This window comes from Bombyx mandarina, chromosome 20 (genome assembly GCF_030267445.1).
Source record: "Bombyx mandarina strain Sakado chromosome 20, ASM3026744v2".
In the NCBI taxonomy this organism is placed as follows: Eukaryota; Metazoa; Arthropoda; class Insecta; order Lepidoptera; family Bombycidae; genus Bombyx; species Bombyx mandarina.
This window is the reverse complement of record NC_143226.1, coordinates 3,505,327-3,530,740: the sequence shown is the minus strand read 5'-3', so window position 1 is coordinate 3,530,740 and position 25,414 is coordinate 3,505,327. Positions and strand designations below refer to the sequence as shown.

Here is a 25,414-nt window from a genome sequence, read left to right as displayed (position 1 = left end):
TAATGCATAAAAGATACATTAAATCAATAAAGAAAACATTACACACACTACATACCATGTAGGTATTTGGCGCACACACGCATGCATACTATTTATTGTCAAACTTTTGGTCTTGACGTCTGTTGTCAAATTGAGAATAGATTAAATATTGTTTGTCTTTGTTAATATTTTTTATAGTGTAGTCTTGGCGAAATTTGTGATTATAAAATAGAATTTGTGAGATAGAGTGATTGAAGAGGAAGGTTTATATGTATTATAACATCCATTAAATAGTGGAGAAATCAATAATAAATGAGTCGACTATTATCAAAGCCGGCAATCTGACATTTGGACAATGATTGGTAAATCAGAAAAACGAATTATTGACTTTGTATTCCATTGGCAGTCACAAAACTCTTCGGAACGACATCTTAGATAAATAACAGGTTAACTATTAACCTTTATTTAATGCAGGTTTTGAACCGTATTCTTTGAAGAAGACGATTATATTCAAATCAATCTGTATTGACATATCAATATATATTTTTTTTCCAAATGCACAGATTGCCACCTTTGATAATAGACGACTCAAATTACAGTTTCCGAAGCGAAGCGGGTCGCTAGTAATGAATAAAGAACTCTCTCTCTCTCTAGCTCCCTCTCTCTCTCTCTCTTTCCTTGTAATATAGTTTAAAGATACGTTTGTACCAAGATCCGGCAAGACAATACCTATTCGTGTACCTACTTCAAGAAACATTAACAGATCGTTTGTCCAACAAGGCGCATTGCGAAGTTCACGATTATTAACCGAATGGGAATGTGCCGTTTTAAATCGATTATTGTTAATTTTGTAATATGACTTCTGTGCCTTCGATGTTATGTTTTGTTTTCGATTGATAAATACGAGATACTTATTTTAAAAAGGCAAGGTATGGCTTTGTTTTACTGATTGCTTTCAGTCCTGTGGTTTCATTTAAAAACCGCTGTACACTTCATTTTAATGTTCAATAAGTTAAGTAGATGATTTGATGATTTTACGTTTTAATTACGTCATCTGTGTGCTTAGTGTGAGTTTTTTAACGTTCTCGATAGCGTAAAAGTTAACTCAAATTTGTATGGAGTTCGAACGTTGAACTACGTTAGCCGCTAGAGGTGCTGTTCCAATTCCAAATTTGAGTTAACTTTTACGCTATCGAGAAAGTTAAAAAAACTGGCACTAAGCACATTGGTCTACTACGTTTTAAAGCCTTAAAATTGGCGTGGTCGGTTGAACAAAACAAGTCGTTATCACAAAATAATTGGCACTTCGAGCATGTCGTCAAATCGGCTCCGGTAGCAATAGGGCGAATGAAGTTCACGAAAGAAAACAATTATGGTTTCATAGATATTATTCCAGTCAATGGTTTTTTATTGCTTAGATATAAGGACGTGTTCACGGTCGACCTGGCGTTGAGTGGCTACCGGAGCCTATTTTCGACGTGAAAACCGCAACCCACCTTGAGACATGAGTTCTAAGGTCACAATTTTTACAGTACAGCGGCTGCCCCGCTCGTCAAACCGAAACACATTACTGCTTCACGGTAGAAAGAAGCAGGGTGGTGGTACCTACCCGTGCGGACTCACAAGACGTCCTACCACCGGTGTAACTTACTTAACTTGCTTACAAGGCGGCTTGCAATTGACGATAGCAATATCAGCGTATTTCGTGAACCTTTTATGATTTATATACGTATAATATCTGTAAACTATGTATCAAATTTAATGATGTGGTACAAAGGTGATTTTTGTATGTGCACAGGCATGTTACTTATGTCGTTTTATGGTGATCATTCTTTTTTTTTTCTTCGTAAATATTTATTTACAAACACTCGTACACAAGTCGGTGTTGGAACGTTACGTTGCGCGCTAGTGAAGCCACGTCACATGAAAAATTCTGTAATTTTAGTTACATACACGTGGATTCAACATTTGTTTTTTTCTCTCACAAATACGTCAAAACTGAATTATTGGATTTAGGGTTTTCTATGCACTGCCCTTTGAGCTCAAAGTCGATTATTCGGGTTTCAGATTCGACAATTTTATTTTGGCAAACTTTTTTTTGCCGCTCAACTAATAAGGACCCGGATTTTTTTCATATACGGCATGTTTCATTTTTATTTTTTTGTTCTATTCCGCGAAACATTTTAAAGCACACCGCAGCGTCAGTTATTAAATACGAAATGTGACGCCGTCATTAAAAACGAGTGCATTTCTTTGTGAACGCACACTACATACACGTATTGTATTTGACACGTTTGAAACACGTAAGCTGTGACGCTTCGTGCAAATCCACAGGGCTCTTGTAACGAATAAACATAAATGAATATGCCATTTCGAAAAAGGCACATCTCTGAAAATGTAAAATATTCAGGAAATGAAAAAAAAACTGATAATTTTCTAAAGCAGTGTAAAATTTAAAATATTAACTTTTGAGATATAGTTTATTGTTAATTAGCAATTGAAAATTACTGGAATTATTATAAAATGGGTGCAGGTAAGCCTCAAAACTACATGAATATGAAAAAAACGTATTTGACAAAATATGCGACATGTGCCCTTTTCGAAATTGCATATTCAATTAGATTTCGATGCTCAATTATATTTGTGTTATATCGGTCAAATAACACGACATAGCCGGACTAATAGCGCACAAGGCGAACTAATTATCGTAAAGCTATCACAACTCACCTCCTTATCTCGAGTCGCGTTGAGCATCGATGTCATTAGGAGCCCAGGACGGCGTTGTATCACAGTACAAACACTCGTAGCTCTCTACTGAGGACTTCTTATCGCGGCCAGGCGTTTTTTATTACACCACGAACGTGTTCGAAACATTAAATTACTGATAAGGTTTTTTTTGTTTTTGAAGACGTGCTACGCGGTCGACGTCTTGAGTGCGAATGAGGAGTCAGCCCGAGGTTTGGGGGGAAGGAATGAGGCGGCCTGTCGCACGCCGACTATGATTACGGCTTACGGATTGTTTTGAAGTTTTATTAGTGGCGCGGCGCGATACGTGCCCTCTACCAAGCAATACCTTAACTTCATTTATACCAGATGTTTTGCTAAATTCAAATGCGAATCTCTTACAATGACGTTTCGTTTTTTTTTTTTTATTCTAATTAATATGTTCAGCAGTGGACAATGGACAGGCTGAGATGATGATGATGATGATGATGAATTGGCTCAGGTAAACGAAGTTATGTTAATTTCGTCGCTAACTTTAGTAAGTAATCATTTTATAGCCGAAAACAAGACAATTTGCTGGTGGTAGGACGTCTTGTGAGTCCGCACGGGTAGGTACCACCGCCCCGCCTATTTCTGCCGTGAAGCAGTAATGCGTTTCGGTTTGAAGGGCGGGGCAGCCGTTGCAACAATACTGAGACCTTAGAACTCATATCTCAAGATGGGTGGCGGCATTTACGTTGTAGATGCCTATGGGCTTCGGTAACCATTTAACACCAGGTGGGCTGTGAAATCGTCCACCCATCTACGCAATAAAAAAATTCATAAAAATAATTTAAAGACATTTATTTGGCTCCAAACTATTTTTGTTTTTTTATTACTTGATGGTTGTGCAATTGGATTGGTTGGACCTAGTGTTAAGTGGTAAGCTTGGCCCGTAGACATCAACAAGTAAATGCCACTACCCATCTTCAGACATAGTTGTAAGTCTAAGTTTTTTTTTCCTACTTAAGCTGATGATCTTGAGATATCATTTCATCGTAATAGCTTAACAAGTAGGTGAGCTCACGGTGCTCAAACCTGACGACGTTGCTAACACTAACCCTAGCAAGAGCAGTGCTGCGCAGAATCTACCACTGGATCGGAAACGCGACCCACTGAGAAGATCAGGCGAGAAACTCAGTGGACTTAAGTTTTATGATAGGCTGCTCTACCCTTAAGACCGAAACACATTAATTACTGCTTCACGGCAGAATTAGGCAGGGTGATGGTACCTAGTCTTGCGGATTCAGAACACGCCCTCCCGCCACTAATATCCAACTTCACATATTATAACCTAACATAATCAAAAAGATACAATTTCGAGCATTTTCAGCGTTACTCATTGGAAATTATTATCTGATAATAATTGAAAAATAGGCTCGTGTTGTATAATGTATCCTTGTTGACGATTTAAGATTATCAGTGTTGATTATTTTTGTAGTAGCTAAATAACATATAATCTTTAATTCCGTGATAGCACGTTCAATGTTTAAAATTATTTTGAGTTTGTTAGCATAAATAATATGCTCGCCTTAAAATTTTACAACAAATAGAAACGATAATAATTAAAAATATTTTAACCGTTTCAAACTTTTTTTTATTTTTATTACTTCGATATGTGGACGAGCTCACAGCCCACCTGGTGTTAAGTGGTTACTGGAGCCCATAGACATCTACAACGTATCCAGCGAATAGTTAAGACAAAAGATATATAAGAAAACTGTAACTTATTCGTAAAAATAATTTTAATTAGATTAATTATTTTTTTTTTTTTTTTTATTGCTTAGGTGGATGGACGAGCTCACAGCACACCTGGTGTTAAGTGGTTACTGGAGCCCATAGACATCTACAACGTAAATGCGCCACCCACCTCGAGATATAAGTTCTAAGGTCTCAGTATAGTTACAACGGCTACCCCACCCTTCGAACCGAAACGCATTACTGCTTCACGGCGGAAATAGGCGGGGTTGTGGTACCTACCCGTGCGGACTCCCAAGAGGTCCTACCACCAGTGAAATATTTTAAAGGCCCGCTAAAAAGTGCCGAATACATTATCATGAATCATAGCGGTAACGTTTAGAAACATTATTGTAAAGTACGCTTTATCGCAGGACACTGCTTTTTGTTGAATGGGCTTTTAGGAGAAAAAAAAAGGTCACAAGATGTGTGTTGTCGAAATTAGTTTTATGGTCCAGTAATGTGTTACGATTGTTTTTGCTGTGTCCTGACCCCGTGCGGTAAGGCACCACAATTCGGTTTGTTTTTACCCGACCGCTGAAGAATAGTAAAGTTTTGCAGCAGTTTTGTATAAATAGTATAGATCATTCTTTGATGCGTTCTACAGCCTAAACTTCTTTCTTTTTCTTTTCTTTTTCTTATTAAAGCTTATTTCTTTTTAAAGAATAGACCATAATTAAAACTTCTCCGTATGCAATATATTTTTATCCTTAAGAGGGTATGCCAGCGTAACCTATGGAGTAGGTGAGCTCACGGGCTCAACCTAAGAGAATTTGCTAACACTAGCCCTAGCAAGAGCAGTGCTTCGCAGAGTTTACCAACAGATCGGAATCGTGACCCACTGAGAACATTCTGGAGAATTAATATGATTAGAAGACACAGATGTTCGTTAGTGAGAGCACACGAATAAATAACGTTATAAAATTCGTGTAATTCCCTCGACGAGGTTGCAAACACAAACAAGCTTATCGGGAGATAGCTTTTGAACTCGCGATCTGTAATTGACAATAAGCGATTAGCTTTTAACTGTGAAGCTTGACTTTAAACATAACTACGGTAATAATACGGATTATGAGCGCCTATACCTATCTATATATGTAAAGAGAAATCTTCATCATTAACGTTTAAAGCTCTTTACTTTAAAAAAAAAATAGTTTAAAAATTTTTACAAAATACACTTTTATAGAAAATCCAACCAAAAAACAGAAAATTACTTTTAATAAATTGCAATTAAAAATGTGTAAGAAAAAAAAATATTTTTGTAAAAAAAAGCGTGGGGTGCATGGTATCAGTAGTTATAAATATTTTATGAAGAGCTATGAGTAGAAGGGTTATTTTGATAATATCCTGAGAAGCACCCCACGCTTTTTCAATAAAATAATTTTTTCTTACACTATTTTTAATTCAAATTTATTTTCTATTTTTTAGTTAGATTTTCTATAAAAGCGTATTTTGTTAGTTTTTTTTAAACTATTATTTATTTTTCATTTTTAGTTGAATATCAATTTTTTGGGGGTCAAAATCATGTTCAAAGATTCCGTTACAAACATACATAGATCTAAAGCTAATAAAAGCGTATTTTAAAAGCGTATTTTATAAAAAAAATATTTTTATAAAAAAGAAAGTTCAGATTTGTATAATGTATTTTAACTATTTCAATTTCTTTATTTTCTCGATGACAGCTCCTGTGGAAACTTGAACGAGCGTCTTTTTTTACATTATGTATACATTATTTCCATGACGACATCAAGTCTGCCCCTTCCAACACTACATGACGATCACGACCACTCTGTCAAGAGTGACACGACTGAGAAGAAGAAGAATACATTATTTAATAAAAATATGACGCTCCCGCATGTACAAGGTCACAGCAGAGTCGGAGAAACTGATAGGGATGGAGCTATCGAGAAACGTAACACGATAACAGACATGATATTTTCTTACAAAGTTTAAGAAACTAAACTATTGCCGGATAATTTTGTACAAATTTATTAACTAATAATACATTTCATTACAATATGTAATTATATTATATTAAATAAATAAATGAAGAATCGTCACTGTCACTCGATGAGCTCTCCCCAATATATGATTATTATATTATAAGTTCCTGCACTTATATTATCGAATGCTTATAATAATGTATAATGATAATATGTATATAATTCTATATTATTTTATCACTGGTGGTAGGACCTCTTGGGAGTCCGCACGGGTAGGTACCACCACCCCGCCTATTTCCGCCGTGAAGCAGTAATGCGTTTCGGTTCAAAGGGTGGGGTAGCCGTTGTAACTATACTGAGACCTTAGAACTTATATCTCGAGGTGGGTGGCGCATATACGTTGTAGATGTCTGTGGGCTCCAGTAACCACTTAACACCAGGTGGGCTGTGAGCTCGTCCATCCATCTAAGCAATAAAAAAAAAAATTATTAATTAAAAAATATCTTTGAATGTTTTTGTTCAAAACATAATAAATATATGCGATCGATATCATTACTTATTTGGTCACAACACTACAGCTCTCAAATTAGAATTGTCATCGAGAAAGTAAAGAAATGGAAATAGTATAATACTGTTGAATTACCTATTAATTTTAAAAGAGGTTACGGGCTTCCAATGTTGTTCTCTTAATAGATCACAGAAAACGCAATTAAGTCTTTTATTGTTTATTCATTGTAAAGTATTCCATATCCATTACAAATTAATATTAAAAAAAAACAAATATTAAAATTGTTTATTATTGTCATTTTAGGGTTCCTTGAGATTTAAACGTCTAATGACATTAAATGATGGTGAAATGAAAAAATCTTTTTTTTTTATTGCTTAGATGGGTGGACGAGCTCACAGCCCACCTGGTGTTAAGTGGTTACTGGAGCCCATAGACATCTACAACGTAAAAGCGCCACCCACCTTGAGATATAAGTTCTAAGGTCTCAAGTATAGTTACAACGGCTGCCCCGCTCTTCAAACCGAAACGCATCGAAATCGCGGTAAAAGCCGAGAAAGTTTAAAGCAATATGAAATAGACACGGAATGTTGTAATTTTTCTTTTCATTGCCTCATACAATATCATAACATGTTAATAATTTAAACTCACCATATTCCAGTTTCTAAAACTAAATCGACGACCTCCGGAAGCTCCAATCGGAAGCCTGAAACAAATAATTCGTATACTCAAAGACATAATATAGACATTAGTGCTTATGAAATACTGCACATTTTTGCATGTCATGTATTCCGCGCCTTGAAGTAAGGCAGGCGCTACACAAAATATTTGAGATTTTGACATTGACTTTTGACATCGTCTTTCTAAATTGACATTGACGTTTTGCAATCTATTGACTTAGGCGTATTTCAAACATATTATTATCTATTTATAAATTTAATTTTATAATAATTCTAATCAAGAATCTTATATCGTTATTTGTCTCAGATAATAGAAACTAATTAGATCGTCATCATAAATATAATGTACCAGTCAATACAATAAAAACGTAACTAACCATCGGAAATTATCCTTTGTATTATAGACGCCATGTCATTCACTTCCGCAGCGTAGAAATTTTCTCCGGAATACGGAGGAATACCTAAATCTGTAGAATTATTTTAAGGACATCATTTTATGACAAACCCCTGACTGAAAACTACAGGCAATTATTTTTCCTCTATATATATAACTTTTTTCCTACCGATGCTGATAGCCTTGAGAGGCTATTTCAGCTTCGCCCTAACATGTAGGTGAGCTCACGAGACTCAAACCGGAGTGTTGCTAACACTGGTCAGCAAGAGCAGTGCTTCGCAGAATCTACCACCGGATCGGAAACGCGACCCACTGAGAAGATCCGGCGAGAAAGTCAGTGGGCTGTGTCTGTGCGTATAATCATTTGATACAATTAATACATATTAAAACAAAACAACAAAATTGAAACAATTTATATTTATTAAGCTATCTCCGTGGTTTTTCTTTAAACTGCTTATGAAAACACTTGGTTATGCATTTTTCGATTGAACCATGTAACTTAACCGTAAAAGTAAGCTAATGTTAGCAATTCTCTCAGGTGGAGCTCGTGAGCTCACCTATCGGTCGCCGCGAGTTTGGAAATAGTTGGAATAGCCCCTTAGGCTACCAACGATGAAATAGGGAAAAAAGTATTTTTTAAGAAACTAGTAACGCCATCTATTGAGTTCTACTGTAAACAGATTTTTAGCTATAAACTTTACATGAGATATTGTAACATGAATTTAGATAAGCACACAGTGTCTTAGAAGTGAATTAAGAAAAAATATCACAATATATTCTATAGTTTTTGTGTGATTCGTTGGACATCGACACACCTTTACTACTTTTTATTTATTTGATACAGATTATGTTAAATATAATGCTTTTAATAATGAATTCGAATAACATTGTATTTTCGACCCGAAAAATTCGTATTACGCACAATGTATAAACGATGGATCATATATTTTTTGCAAATATCGTTTTAAAAATACACGGTCTGTGTGCTTAGTGCGAGTTTTTTAACTTTCTCGATTGTGTAAAAGCTACCTGCAGTATGCAGCTGGAACAGCGCCCCTAGCGGCAAACATAGGCATTTTTTTCCCCTACCTAAGCTGATAGCCTTGAGAGGCTATATTAGCGTCGTCTTAACTAGTAGGTGAGGTCACGGGGCTCAAACCTAATGACGTTGCTAACACGAATCCTAGCAAGGGCCGTGCTTCGCAGAATCTACCACCGGATCGGATCCGGCGAGAAACTCAGTGGGCTGTGTCTGAGGGTTAATTTACTCGTCGAGCTCTTCGTCGCAAGCGACGGGATCGACGAGGACGATGATCGATGCTTGAGGTATCTAAAAGCACCGCTAGTGGATCGGGAGGATCCGAAATAACGTGTTTGGGGCGACGTCGACTGCTTTCCATTCTGTCCGCAGGATCGGGAATGTGCACAGGCAAACGTTCCAACTCCAACAAATTTGAGTTAACTTTTACGCTATCGAGAACGTTAAAAAACACGCACTAAGCACACAGATAATGAAATATCAAAACAGTTTTTTCTCGCCAAATGTTTCGATAAACCATAAATAAGCATTACGTTAAATTATCGAAATTAGTTTCGTGTTAAGTTTTCGATAAATTGTTTTTGTTTTTGCTTCGAGAATAATAATAATATATTTACACACCGTATACGTATGTATTATGAATATAAAAAAAAGGCAATGACAATAAAGTTCTGTACCGTTTCCTCTAACATTTTCGAATTTCATTTATCTTGTTTATTAGTTACTAATACCTAGGTACTTTTCAATCGAACAATTCGCTAACAATATTATCTATCTTCTATCTATATAGGTATATAAAAATGAATTGCCGTTCGTTAGTCTCGCTAAAACTCGAGAACGGCTGGCCCGATTTGGCTAATTTTGGTCTTGAATTATTTGTGGAAGTCCAGAGAATGTTTAAAAGGTAGATAAATATGAAAATGATCGGAATTAAATAAAAAGAATAATTTTGTTTTTCCTTTGATGTGTCTCCCGTCGGACGGATTCCTTTTGTTTGTTTTAATTTTTTTTATACAAAAGCTTAGGTCTTTTATTTATCGATTGAGGCACCACGAAGTCTGCCGGGTCAGTTAGTTTTTGTTAAAATGTCCATAATAAAATAAAAATCTTAAACGCAAATTGTATCTTGAGGCATCAGTTATTAAGGTTGAATTTTGATAATTTCTCGAGCTCTGGTAATCTTAGATTCGTTATAGAAAGGATACAATTGAGCATATCGAGTAGTGAGCTGGGGTGGTCCGGCGGCGGGGGGGGCGGCGCCTGGGTCCTGGGCGGCGCGACCGCTCGCAATGTGTAAGCCCGCACGTACTCCTTACGCAGATCGTGGAAACGGGCGTAGTACGCCGGCAACACCAGCTCTTTGCTGCACGCCTCTGGGTGGAGGCATTGCCTGGAATTAAACAAACAAAATTATATTGTATTTGTCATTTAACAATATATACTACTAGCAGCCCGCTCTGGCTCCGCTTGGGTTTTTAACAAAAATTACAACGATATTTCACATTGTTTTATTTTTTAAAATAAAAGAACACTTATTGCGGCATAACTATAATAGTTAGACATATCCTGTCGCGACACTTTTTGTACATAATAATGTGCTCTACAAAGTCGTAGTACATTATTTTATTCTATCATCAATAGCTTTCGCAGGGCACGCGATGTAAAGAATATTTTAGGTAATTTTTTTACACCTTGGGTTACATTATTGGAGTTTTAGTAAGGATGCCTAATTTTTTTCAAAAAAGATTATAGCCTATGTCACTCGGGAATAGTGTAGCTTCCAAACAGTTAACTTTTACGCTATCAATGGACTGTTGTGAGATTGTTTTTTATTATTATTTTTGGAATGAAGGATTACTGGTGGCCATTCCAGTTGCGCCAGGAGAGGTGGGCGAGAAAAAGTTCAGCCAGCATTAAGATAATTTGACATCTGTAGTGTCTCATACTTTTCATCTGTCAGCGGTAGGCAGCGACTTGTGGTATTGGTATTGCTGAGGTCCATAATCTTTTTTTATTGCCCTTGTAGGCAGACGAGCATACGGCCTAGCTGATGGTGAGTGGTTACCGTCGCCCGTGGACTTCAGTAATGCCAGGGGCAGAGCCAAGCCGCTGCCTACAATAGCAATAGTGAACACTGATGAATGTCGCCACCAACTTTTAAATCTGAATTGAAGTCATAACTGTACTGTACGTATTATGCGCGGTGGTGATAAGTGTATTTATTATTTGTGATGGTGGTCCGCGTAATATGTCAACCCAAAATAGAATTTCAAAAGCTAAATTCATAATTCAATTGACCCTCTTTAAAATTGGATCCGATTATTTTTTTAAAGTTAAACATTTTCCTGCTTGCGGAATATAAAATAGAGCGCGGCCGAATTAAAAAAAAAAAAAAAAAGAATCAACGCGATGATGGCACAAAAAAAAAAAAAAAGAAAAACATAATTTGATTCAAAACACGAATCCACGTATCCATTGTATTTATTATACGTATCCCACGTCATTATTAAACTTGAACGATTTAATCTGTTCCATAATGAATGTTTAACGCGATTTGAATAATTCAGGCGACCTATGACCGTTCCGTGAACAAGGGAAATAGTTTGCGTTCATCGTGAATTATTTATAATCGTTTCAACGCGCGTTTCCATTGCGATGTTCGACCAGCCCATACCGTGGGCCCCGAAGGTCAAATATTTAGGCGTCACCCTCGACAGTAGGATGACATTCCGCCCCCACATCAAGACGGTACGCGATCGTGCCGCCTTCATTCTAGGACGTCTCTACCCGATGATATGTAGGCGAAGTAAAATGTCCCTTAGAAATAAGGTGACACTCTACAAAACTTGCATACGCCCCGTCATGACCTATGCAAGTGTAGTGTTCGCTCACGCGGCCCGCATACACCTAAAAACATTTCAAATTATTCAATCCCGTTTTTGCAGGATAGCCGTCGGAGCCCCGTGGTTCGTCAGGAACGTCGACCTCCATGACGACCTGGACTTAGAGTCCATCAGTAAGTATCTTCAGTCGGCGTCCATGCGCCACTTCGATAAAGCGGCACGACACGAGAACCCTCTCATCGTGGCCGCCGGTAACTACATTCCCGATCCTGCGGACAGAATGGAAAGCAGTCGACGTCGCCCAAAACACGTTATCTCGGATCCTCCCGATCCACTAACGGTGCTTTTAGGTACTTCAAGCACCGGTCACCGTTCTCGTCGAACCCGTCGCTTGCGACGAAGGGCTCGACGAGTAAATTAACTCTCAGACACAGCCCACTGAGTTTCTCGCCGGATCTTCTCAGTGGGTCGCGTTTCCGATCCGGTGGTAGATTCTGCGAAGCACGACTCTTGCTAGGGTTCGTGTTAGCAACGTCATCAGGTTTGAGCCCCGTGAGCTCACCTACAAAAGTTAGGGTTACGCTGACATAGCCTCTCAAGGCTCTCAGCTTAGGTAGGAGAAAAAAAAAAAAAAAATTCCATTGCTTATAACACAATCGGCGTTATTACCAACAAAACTATCTATACTAGGGTCCCGCAGTAGTCGAAATTCGACTATAATTAATTGGAATTGTAAGTTTGTACACTATTATGATTGTATTTTATACTTCTATATTCATAAATTTCGCCAAGGCTACTCTATAAAAATATTAATAAAGACAAACAATATTTAATCTATTCTCAATTTGACAACAGACGTCAAGAACAAAAGTTTGACAGTAAATAGTGTGCATGCGTGTGTGCGTCAAATACATGGTATGTAGTGTGTGTAATGTTTTCTTTATTGATTTAATGTATCTTTTATGCATTATTGTAAAAAAATATTAGCATTGTGCACTTCTTCTCTATATTCTCTATAAGTGTGGAAAATTTCATACTCCTCCGTCCGCGCAATTTTCGTAAAAAGGGATACAAAGTTTTTGCTTCACGTATTAATATATAGATATTCATAAATTTCGCCAAGGCTACTCTATAATAAAATATTAATAAAGACAAACAATATTTAATCTATTCTCAATTTGACAACAGACGTCAAGAACAAAAGTTTGACAATAAATAGTATGCATGCGTGTGTGCGTGCGTCAAATACATGGTATGTAGTGTGTGTAATGTTTTCTTTATTGATTTAATGTATCTTTTATGCATTATTTTATATAGATATTAATACGTGAAGCAAAAACTTTGTATCCCTTTTTACGAAAATTGCGCGGACGGAGGAGTACGAAATTTTCCACACTTATAGAGAATATAGAGAAGAAGCGCACAACGCTAATATTTTTTTAAAATAATGAATAAAAGATACTTTAAATCAATAAAGAAAACATTACACACACTACATACCATGTAGGTATTTGACGCACACACGCATGCATACTATTTATTTATTGTCAAACTTTTGTTCTTGACGTCTGTTGTCAAATTGAGAATAGATTAAATATAGTTTGTCTTTGTTAATATTTTTTATAGTGTAGTCTTGGCGAAATTTGTATAAAATACAATCATAATAGTGTACAAACTTACAATTCCAATTAATTATAGTCGAATTTCGACTACTGCGGGACCTCTAGTATGTATAAATGCCCTCTACACTTCTAGCTGATGTCTCAAAGTGGATTGTTAAGAACTCTTGTAGATCTATGGTGACCGACCAACACCATGATAGTAGAGTATGTTCTTCTGTTAATTAACAGCAATGCAAAGATTCTAAACGTCATGTTACTCATGACATGTCATAGCGGATTGCCCAAAACACGTCATTACGGATCCTCCTGATCCATTAACGGTGCTTTTAGGTATCTCAAGCACCGGTCATTGTTCTCGTCGAACCCGTCGCTTGCGACGAAGGACTCGACAAGTAAATTAACCCACAGACACAGCCCACTGAGTTTCTCGCCGGATCTTCTCAGTGGGTCGCGTTTCCGATCTGGTGGTAGATTCAGCGAAGCACGGCTCTTTCTAGGGTTCGTGTTAGCAACGTCAGGTTTGAGCCCCGTGAGCTCACCTACTAGTTGAGGTTACGCTGAAATAGCATCTCAAAACTATCAGCTTAGATAGGAAAAATACATGCCATAGCGGATCAACTGCATATGACTTGATATGACTTGGACTTTTGATGCCCATGAGTTCGTCGGATCAATTAATGATCAGCAAGCGATTCGTAGGCTTAATTTTTGTCTTCATTTACTCCATTCTGTGGCAGCATACAATAGACGACTTGATTTAATGCGTTGGCATTTTATTTTAAATATTTTTTGGCTTCTTTGTGTAAATTTTTTGAATACGCAGCTTAGCAAATACTTGTTCGTAATATATAGCATGATATATTTTCGTTTGCCTTCTCTATTTTAGTGGAAGACGCCTTCTTCTCATCATTAAGACATAGCACTTGAGTTTTACCGGAACTTCGCTCTTGGACCTCTTTCTGATAATATCAATGGGCTTCAGTAATAATAAAATATACAACAAATATCAGAAAACTATGCTTTCCTTCTTAGGTGATATATCGTCGTAGTAATATATCATCATTGTAAGCTGATTCACATTGAGCCGATTAATTCTACTAAGGTGCCGTAAAAACAAGGTGTTTAATTATTTTTGAATGATAATTCCAACGCGGGTCGACCCTCTGGGCATGTCAAGTCATTCACGAGACGAAAGATGTCTAAATATAATTTGTACTGTAGATTTTGACTTTTGACAGTTCGTACGTCACGTTTATCGTTCCGCACTGACAATGGAAACAAGCGTTCGTTAAATATGGTCATGGCTCTACCGGATGTGACCAGATAGGTATCGCACCCTGAATGCCGGAGTCCGGACCGTATTACATTTAAATACCGTTTCCTATTGTATTCGTTGTAAATCTTTCAAAAGCGGCCCTTGCATTCGTTATCATCGATGCGGAGGTGAAAAAGACTAGTAGGTAGACGAAAAAACTTGCCATGTTAAAAAAACAAAATACGTACCTACTTTCAAACGTAATTCGAAAAAAATCGTAAATTTATTCAATCAAAATTACTAAGAAAAAGCATAGTTTTAAGCAGATCTAAATGTATATCTGAAATTTGCAATCATATTACAAAAAAAAGGCTTCCGGTATTACATAAGATTAATTACTATGATAATTAATTCATTGAAATGTCGGTGAAAATAACGCGAGACATTCTAGAATCATATCGAAGACGCTTTCATTATCAATTGCTGAAATTGAGCAGTTGATTTTGTGTTTCCTAAAATCAACCTAGTACACAAGTTTATCCATATGCACGATATTGAGAGAGCACGGTGACTTTTTCATATGATATAAAGGTATTAGTTTATGTTGTATATAAATATGGAGGTAGAAGGTTTTTTTTTAGGATTGACGGATTCCTGGTGGCCCGGATGCCTTTCCAGTATCACCAGAACAGGTGGGCGAGCAAAGGCTCAGCCAGGAAGGGTGGGATTTGCTAACAGCTGCCCGAGCGCCTCCAAGGGAGACCTAACAACTCAAGAGCAGCTGCTTCGTGAGAGAATCTACTACTGGATCGGAATCGCGACCCGCTGAGAAGATCCGACGAAAAACTCAACGGGCTGATGTTTAGGTTAGGTTACACGTCGAACTCTTTGCCGAGTTCGACGAGTACGGTTACGTGAACTTATTAATCTATGGGGCGACTATCAGCTGTTTTTAGGTTATATTGATTTTAGGAAATATTACTTTGAACCAAACTCTTTTTCGGTTTAGGCACAGAGAATTGTCTCATAAGCTACATACAACTCACCTTAGTGGAGGTTGTCCGTCCGTGACTAGTCTGAAGAGCGGCGAGTGGGGGTCCACTTGTAGCGACCTCACGAAGTCATCGAACTGAAAACAAAAGGTTAAATTTTAGGAAACCACTAAGACGAATAATTAGCGAGCACATGGCAATTTCGAGGTCATTCGGCTAATAAAATAGCCGTATCTATCCGAAATAATGGCAAACCGGTATTTTTACTGGCAAATGTAGACGACCTCAAGGTTGTAATATATATTTTTTTCAAATTACAACGCTCTTTCGCGGTATTCTGGGCAGAATGTTTATCAACCCTTTTGCTCCTGTCTTCGAAAGCAAAAGCGGGGACTTTTTGGCGGGAACGCGTGGAGCATTGTTGTGTGAAATGATTGATTTTGTTAATTTAATGTTTCTTCAGGCTTAATATTAACTGTTTAATGTCTGTAAAAGTACACAAAAGTGCGAAGATGAACGAATCTGCTGGACGTGGCTTCTCGAATTCTTCTAAAACGTCTACTGAAGTCTCAATGAATTCCCAGCATTTTACTAAGCCTTTATTTCATCCCAATTTTATTTATTTATTGCTTAGGTTGCTTAGAGTGAACGAGCTCATAGCCCACCTGGTGTTAAGAAAAGCATTACTGCTTCACGGCAGAAATAGGCAAGGTGGTGGTGCGTACCCGCGCGGACTCACAAGACGTCCTATCACCAGAAATTACGCAAATTATAATTTTGCGGGTTTGATTTTTACTACACGATGCTATTCCTTTACCGTAGAAGTAAATCGTGAACATTTGTTAAGTACGTATTTCATGAGAAAAATTGGTACTTCTCAGCGGGATTCGAACATCGGTGCATCGCTCGACACGAATGCACCGGACGTCATATCCTTTAGGCCACGACGACTTACTCAGACCAATTACTTATGTAAATAATCTCAATCAAGTCAACTACATCTCGTTTCGCTTATGTCAGTTTTTGTTCAACAGAATAGACAGTGAATATTTAATTATTGAAGATTTTTATAAACTTGACACTTATAACAATGGCGTCGCAAGAAACCAATTGCAATTGTGGAGGACAGCTACATAGGAACCTCAGTGATGGGAGCGAGCGGCAAGCAGATATATGTTTACGTGAATACGATCCGCCTTTTACGTCATCCTGAGCACAAAAACGCATCGAGTCGATCGATCGGTTTTTGCGCAACATTCCCACCTGCGCGGACGTTCTTCTCAAACCCGGAAACGGCGTAACCTTCATAGTTAATCCTATCTCGCAATTATGGCGTTACAGCAACGAATGCTGCAAACATAATTAAGGTATAGTCAATTCGTTTGCCCTAAAAACGGTGCTTAGAGCCTGATCTATAGGCACCGATGACCTGTATTATTGTAAAAGATAAGTTCGGTTTTGGGTACAGAATAGAAACTTTGCATCTCAATTACGTAAGCATTGTTCCAGTGAAACTGGTTCTTTTATCTGATCATAAAGGCACTGTGACCAGATAACTTTTGCCTTAAACTACAAAATATATTGACTCTACGACGAGTTCATTATCTTCCTCTCTTCTTCAACCTCTGTCCTCTGAATGCCGAGTGTAGGTCTCTTTACATACACTAAATTATTTTCAGACTCTTGCCTTTCGCATCCAATCCTGAACAGCTATTTTTACCAGGTTACATGTACAAGATGTTAAAACGTCCGGTACAACCACTGAATTTCTCGACGAATCTTGTCAGTGAATCGCGATTCTAATCCGGTAGGAGATCATGCGAAGCACTGCTTTTACTAGGGCTAGTTTTTTTTTTTTTTTTTTTTTTTTTTTTTATTGCCTTTGTAGGCAGACGAGCATACGGCCCACCTGATGGTGAGTGGTCACCGTCGCTCATGGACGTCAGCAATGCCAGGGGCAGAGCCAAGCCGCTGCCTACCATAAAGAACTCTCCGCAAGCCTCGTTTGAAGAAGGACATGTCATAGCGCTCGGAAAACACCGTGGAGGGGAGTTCATTCCAAAGCCGGATGGTACGTGGCAAAAAAGATCTTTGGAAACGCACTGTCGATGAACGCAGCGGTTCCAGATAATATGGATGAACTTTGCTCCGATGGCGGGAGGTGCGATGATAAAAAGGAGATGAGGGAATCATCTCGAATAATTCCTCAGAGCATTCCCCATGGACCATGCGGTATAAAACACAGAGAGAACCGAAGTCCCTCCGTAGACCCAGAGGTTCCAAGCGATCCGCGAGAGCAGGACTATCGACCATCCGAACAGCCCGTTTCTGTATGGAGTCAAATGGAAGTAGCTGGTATTTGGGAGCCCCGGCCCAGAGGTGAGAGCAGTACTCCACGCGAGGTCGGACCTGCGCTTTATAAAGCGCAAGTCTCTGTCCAGGCGTGAAATACCGCTTCGCTCTGTTGAGAACTCCCAACATTTTAGAGGCCAATTTGGCTTTACCTTCCAAATGACTCCGAAACTGGACATCGCTCGAAATATCGACCCCCAGAATCCCGATACTCGCGGAAAGCTGCAGGGATACTCCTTGAAATTCCGGCGCCATGACAAAGGGGTCCTTCTTCGCAGTGAACGCGCAAACCTGTGTCTTCAATGGGTTGAACTGAACTGAATTCAGTTCACCCCACTTGGAGACCCGCCCCAGAGAGTTCTCCACTTCAGACACAAGTTTTAATCGCCTCTCGTGTACAACGCTTCGAGAGAGACTCTGATGGCCGATATATCGCGCATCCCCCGTGCTGTCATCCGCATAGCAATGCATGCCATCAATAGATAGCATGTCATTGATATGCAGTATGAAAAGCGTGGGGGAGAGCACCGAACCTTGTGGAACACCAGCGTTGATGGTCATGGTATCGGAGCAGCAGCCGTCGACGACAACTGCGATGCTCCGCCCATCCAAAAAGCTAGCGATCCACTTGCAGAGTCCCTCAGGGATCCCGTATGCTGGAAGCTTCGATAGAAGTGCCCTATGCCAGACCCTGTCGAAGGCCTTCGCGATGTCAAGGCTCACAGCGAGAGCCTCGCCCTTGCTTTCCAAGGCTTCAGCCCATTTATGTGTGAGGTATACAAGAAGATCGCCAGCTGAGCGACCATGACGGAAACCGTACTGCCGGTCACTGATCAGCTGGCGATCCTCAAGATACTTAAGAAGTTGGATGTTAATGATTCGCTCCATCACCTTGGAAAGCAAGGAAGTTATCGCGATAGGTCTGTAATTCGAGGGGTCCGACCGGTCACCCTTCTTGGGGATAGGGTGGACATGAGCAGTCTTCCATGAAGACGGAACCCTGTTGGTATTGTACGAGAGGCGATATAGACGCGTTAGCGCGGGTGTCAATTCAGGGGCGCATGTTTTTAGAACCACTGCGGGGATGCAATCTGGCCCACTCGACTTATGAACATCAAGAAGCCGAAGCTCCTGCCTGACCGCACGCTGTGTGATGCGAATCTCAGGCATGGAGCTGTCACACCGGGAGATGTTGGGCGGCGTGGCTCCTCCGTCATCCAAAGTCGAGCATGAGGCAAAGAGCTTGACCAGAAGGTCAGCCTTCTCCTTCGCACTATGAGCCAGACTGTCATTGGACTTACGCAGTGGTGGAAGGCTAGACCTGCAGAAGTTACCTTCTGCAGCCTTAGCTAGCGACCAGAAAGCACGGCTCCCAGAGGGATAGCTATTCAGTCGCTCGCCAATTCTGGCAACGTGCTCCGACTTCGCCTTGGCAATAGCCCTCTTATAGGACCTAGAGGCGGCGTTAAATTTCCGCCTTTTCTCCGAGATATCAGGATCCCGGCATCTCCTAGCAACATTAAATGCGACGTATGCAGACCGCTTGAGGCGTGCAGCATCCCTACTGGCTTTATTATACCAGGGTTTGCTGCGACCCCCAACGGGCACCTCAGAAGAAGGAATGAATAATTCCATTCCCTGAAGCACCACGTCTTTAAGTCGGTCCGCACAGACGTCAGGATCATCGGAGGAAAAGCAGAGCCGCCCCCATGGGTAGGATGCGTAAAATTCACGCAATCCATCCCAGTCTGCTGACCTGTACCGCCAAACTCTTCGAAACCCGGTCGTCGTTCGACGACTAGGACGAGAGAGTGGTATGGCAGCACGGATAAGGCAGTGATCAGACGATCCAAGTGGAGCGTCGACCACCACACTGTATCCAGCTGGGTGAGTGGTCAGCAGAAGGTCCAACAAAGAAGGCTCGTGCCCCTCAATGTCTGGGACACGGGTGGGCTGTGTCACCAGTTGTGAGAGGCCGTAGGACAAGGCGAAATCGTAGGCAGCCCGACCCGGGAGGTCAGTGGTTCTGGACCCCAACCACTCCTGGTGATGAGCGTTAAAGTCACCAAGGACCACCACCTCCGCAGATGGGTACTGCTCAAGCACGCGGTCAGTCCCCTCTTGTACATGCTCAAACAGAGCTGACCCCGCATCACTGCTGTGAGACCTGTACAGGCAAGCGTAGACTCTGGTACAGCCCCCATAGTCCACGCGTAGCCACAAGAGGGACAGGTCCCGTTGCTCGAGGCCCCGAAGCCGACGACAGCAGACATCCTCCCGGATAAACACGCACACCCCGGCTTTACGCAGGAAGGTGTGCTCCAATGCGTAGCCGGGGTATCCGAGGTACGACGTATCGTCCGGGGCAGATATCTGCGTCTCAGTCAGGAAAAAGAGGGCAGGCTGCGCCGTCTCAAGGTGGTGATGTACGGCGTCAAGGTTACTGTGTAGGCCCCTGACATTGCTGAAATCCACATTAAACGTGGAATGGGGCTGAGTGGCTAGTATTAGCAAATTCTCTTATTGTAAGACCGTGAGTTCACCTACCCTTCCGCGCGTAGCTGGAATAATCGTTAGGCTACCAGTGAGCGAATGGCTACGGAAAATTATGATTGAGAAATTACCTTAAAAAGTATCGTAACGTAATACTATTATTTTTTAAATAAAATTTAAATTAATTAATATATTTATATAATTAAATAATATTAAAATAAAATTATATTTTAACATATATAATTTGTATTTTATATTAAATTAATTTTAATTAATAAAATTGTTTAACTTATTGTATATAAATACTTACAACTATAGTTAAGATTGCTTTAAAGGTGCGAGCAAGACACAGACTATAGATAAAGCATTCTGTAAGTGTATATTTCATAAATAAAGGTGAGTACAGATTAAGGTCGTACGCCGCGCGTAAGCGTTGCAACAACGTTGTTTTTGTTTTTCATCGCGGTTTTTGATGTTCATGTATTCGTTAATTGACGCCTAATAAACATGATTTATGGTTATAAATAGCCGGCAATCGGATGACGACATCTAAAGAGACTTTTTTTTTTAATATACTTAAAGTATTAGAGCCCTTAAAACCTGATGGTGCATTACCTCGTTTAGCCAGTTAAGAATCGAAATTTCTAGACAAAATCAAACGCTTATGACGACGGTTGTAGCTGAAAGTAAGTATTGTACTTTTTGAGGAAGCATGTTGCTGATAACTCTGTTTCTATAATCTGACGAAACGGGTAGCGGATAATAATATGTTTAAAAAAGTGTTATTTTATTATTGCGAAATAAAAAGATTTGGTTTTTCATCAAAACAAGACTGTTTGGCAAACAGTAGCCATAAGAGGCTTCGCTAGCATTGGAATCTTTTGCAGACATAACTTTTTGTTTTCTTATAATGCCAAACTTTAAAATAAAGTATACATTGCCACGACCGAAGTAGCTTTATAACACACTTCCACAGAACAAAACAGTGTATTATTAGCATTAGATCTGACAACCGGATCTTCTCAGTGGGTCGCGATTCCGATCCGGTGGTAGGTTCTGCGAAGCACTGCTCTTGGTAGGGTCAGTGTTAGCAACACTTCCGGTTAGAGCCCCGTGAGCTCACCTACATGTCAAGGAGAAGCTGAAATAGCCTCTCAAGGCTATCAGCATAGGTAGAAAAAAAAAAGAAAAAGTAGTAACAATATGTAGTAGATTTTTAGTTTGATATGTAATTGAAATAAAATTTATATTTTTCAGAATAGCCCCTTAGGCTAACAAGTATTAGATAGGGGGAAAACTGTATGGTTGTAGATAAAAGCGAGAGAAAGTAATTTTTAAAAATCTACGTACTCCTCTATCGCACTGCGGTTTGTGCAAATGTGAAACGTCCCTTACAATAAAACCCAAATATATTATTTCACTTCGACAATCATTTTAATTTTTTTATTTAACAGCCAAAGGTTTCGTTCGTAATTATTATAAAATCACTGGTTACAAGTTCGGGTTACGTTTGACGATTATCTCTGTAGTATTCATAATCTTAATGGATTAATAATTGCAATGATTGTGTTTTTACACAAACACAGCACGTACCTTTAATTAAAGGTGTGGTCCCGGGACCAATTAGTTTTGTTGTTGGTATCGAACAAATTATATTTAAAACGTATTTCAAATGATCTAACATGTCCGTTAACTAATAAAGTTTGTACCTATTATGATGATGCGTAACTACAGTATATCTGGCGAAAGTGAAATTTATTTTAACGTAGATAAGTAGACGGGCTACCTAATGTTAAACGGTCACCATTGACTGCACTATAATAAGGATCGAAAACGTATAAATTAGCCATATTGGTGTTAGCGATGCCCACTGAGTTTCTCGCTGGATCTTCTCAGTGGGTCGCGTTTCCGATCCGGTGGTAGATTCTGCGAAGCACTGCTCTTGTTAGGGTTCGTGTAAGCAACGTCGTCAGGTTTGAGCCCCGTGAGCTCGCCTACTAGTTAAGGTTACGCTGAAATAGCCTCGCAAGGCTATCAGCTTAGGTAGGAAAAAAAAAGTTTACGAATTCAATGTTTTTTTAAGGATGTCTTAAAGGCATTGTAGACAGAAGTGCATACTGTCTGGTCGTGAGTGGTAACCATTGTCTGTAGACAGCAGCAATGACAGGCGTTGACAGCTCCCTTCAAACTGTATCGAATCTTATATCCGTTCCGGGTAGCAGGAATCAACTTTGCTCCGTCGAAAACGAAAATAACCAAACTATCTCAATCGGTACTCAGATCAGAATGTTATTCAATTTAAAAGAAAAAAACCTCGCTTCAATCCAAGTACCTACATCTGGCGGACATCGAACCTGCTCTACAGTTAGAAACAGGTCCCGTATACCGTCTTCTTTAGAGCGAGCACTTCCTTAGAACAACTGTTCCAAGGAAAAATATTAGCGGTACCTTTATCTATCTATACCGCTGTTATTTCGAATGAATAGCGGGTAGCTATCACAGAACACAAGATATTGGACAGATGCCTGAATCTCGCTCAAGACATTTTCAAGATAAGCTTGCCTATATACAAGTGCCTATATACTGGTGGTAGGACCTCTTTACTGGTGGTAGGACGGTAGGATCTCCTGTGAGTCCGCGCGGGTGGGTACCAACACCCTGCCTATTTCTGCCGTGAAGCAGTAATGCGTTTCGGTTTGAAGGGTGGGGCAGCCGTTGTAGCTATACTTGAGACCTTAGAACTTATATCTCAAGGTGGGTGGCGCGTTTACGTTGTGGATGTCTATGGGCTCCAGTAACCACTTCACACCAGGTGGGCTGTGAGCTCGTCCACCCAACTAAGCAATAAAAAAAAAGTGGAGAACACCAACATACACACATACCCGATGCTACGGATCGAACGTTAAAGAATCGCCGACGCCCAAAACACTTCATTTCGGATCCTCCCGACCCAGTATCGGTGCTTTTTTATGTATAGTTGGGTGGATGGGCTCATGGCCTACCAGATTTTAAGCGGCTACCGGAGCCCATAGACATCTACAACGTAAATGCGCCACCCACCTTGAGATATAAATTCTAAGGTCTCAGAATAGTTACAACGGCTGCCTCACCCTACAAACCGAAACGCATTACTGCTTCACGGCAGAAATAGGTAGGGTGATACCTACCCGTGCGAACTCACAAGAGACCCTACCACCAGTAAGCTTTTAGGTAGTTCAAGCACCGGTCACCTTTCCCGTCCAGCCCCACGCTTGCGACAAAGAGCTCGGCAAACAAATTAACCGTCAGACACAGCCCACTGAGTTTCTCACCGAATCTTCTCAGTGGGTCGCGTTTCCCATCCGGTGTTGCATGTTGCGAAGCACTGCTCTTGCTTGAGCTTGGGCTAATTTTAGCAAATCCTTCACTGGTGCTCACTTACTCTCAAAGCGGAGCTAGAATAACCCCTTGAGGTTACCAGCACAGGTAGATAAAACAGACATACAGATATGACCAGGCTGTCAGACCACTGCTTGAGCACGGCTCACCGAGATTGGAGTCTCCACGTATACTCTAACCTAATGATTAATTTTTCAATGACAAACATTCGTCGGTGCGGCTAATAATTAACAAACATTTTCGTCGCAAATATAACGCCATATCAAAGCTTTTTTTTATGATTGATAGATTACTGGTGGCCCGAAGGCCTTTCCAGTTTCATCAGGACAGGTGGGCGAGCAAAGGCTCAGGGGGGGTGGGATTTGCTAACAATTGCACGAGCGCCTCCGAAGGAGACCTAACAACTCAAGAGCAACTGCTTCGCGAATGAATCTACTACCGGATCGGAATCGCGACCCGCTGAAAAGATCCGGCGAGAAACTCAGCGGGCTGATGCATAGGTTAGGTTGCACGTCGACCTCTTTGTAGAGTTCGACGAGTACGGTTACCGGGGTCCCTAAGCCTGCTCCTAGTGTTAGAGCTGAAGGCGTCTAATGCAAGGTTATTGGATCTGATGGATCCGTAAGGACGTGTCTAGGGCGTCCACGGTGACTGGCTCCTGCGTGATCAGGATTCGGGACCTCAAAGTTAGTGGCGTCGTCTGTTTAACCACAAACCGTCAGCGACGCATTCATTAACGCGGCCGGACTATAGTGACCACTCAAAACACGGCAAACAAGACGTAACCTTTATTTAACATCATCCGAGAACGTAGTAAATAAAAACTTGAAGCGATTTAAGTGGCGTTAATTTGATTCGCGCAACAAAAAAAAATATTTAATGTAATTTTTGTAAATTACCACTTTTGAGTTGTTCGGTTTTTGTTTACTAGGTATATTTTAATAGGTAACTGAAATACCGGTATTATTATGTTTGTGTTACATTGCGGACAAAACGAAAAAAAAAAACATGTGTGCAATTCACACGTGGTAGAAGTGAAACCTTCCAAAATTAAAATACAATTATCCTAAACGTCTTAAGTATATGTAAAATTTTGTCATTAGTAAATAATTGTAAGGTAGCGCCCTCTGTGAATTGATATTTTAATTTCACGTATAATCCTAAATTAAAATTCACTACAAGAGCTTTCATACACACGTTAGTATTAAAAAATCTCACAGATGGCGCTGTATTAAATAGTATGTATATTTCTGTCTCATTCTTTGCTGGCTTCATCCTACACATTTTTGTATTTGTGTCTCTTACCTGTCGTTTTTTCCGTTGCATCCGGTTTGAAATCACAACGATTCTAAAGAAGTTTTCACTTAAAAAAAACATTATTACAACTATCCATATTGATAATTTTATGAGGTCAAGCTAGAAATCGTCTAAATAGAGAT

The 25,414-nt window shown here is 39.8% G+C and overlaps 1 protein-coding gene across 2 annotated transcripts in view; it reads right to left on the bottom strand.

Annotated features, from left to right (window-relative positions):
• Positions 1-25,414, bottom strand: part of fus (epithelial splicing regulatory protein fusilli) — a 128,077-nt gene that overhangs the window by 32,480 nt on the left and 70,183 nt on the right. For both annotated transcript variants that reach the window (XM_089735864.1, XM_089735863.1), the window contains exons 3-6: positions 15,807-15,889; positions 10,246-10,430; positions 7,985-8,074; positions 7,579-7,633 (exon numbers count right to left, since the gene is read on the bottom strand). In XM_089735864.1, coding sequence (XP_089591990.1) covers positions 7,579-7,633; positions 7,985-8,074; positions 10,246-10,430; positions 15,807-15,889 — 413 coding nt within the window. The remainder of the gene's footprint in view (positions 1-7,578; positions 7,634-7,984; positions 8,075-10,245; positions 10,431-15,806; positions 15,890-25,414) is intronic.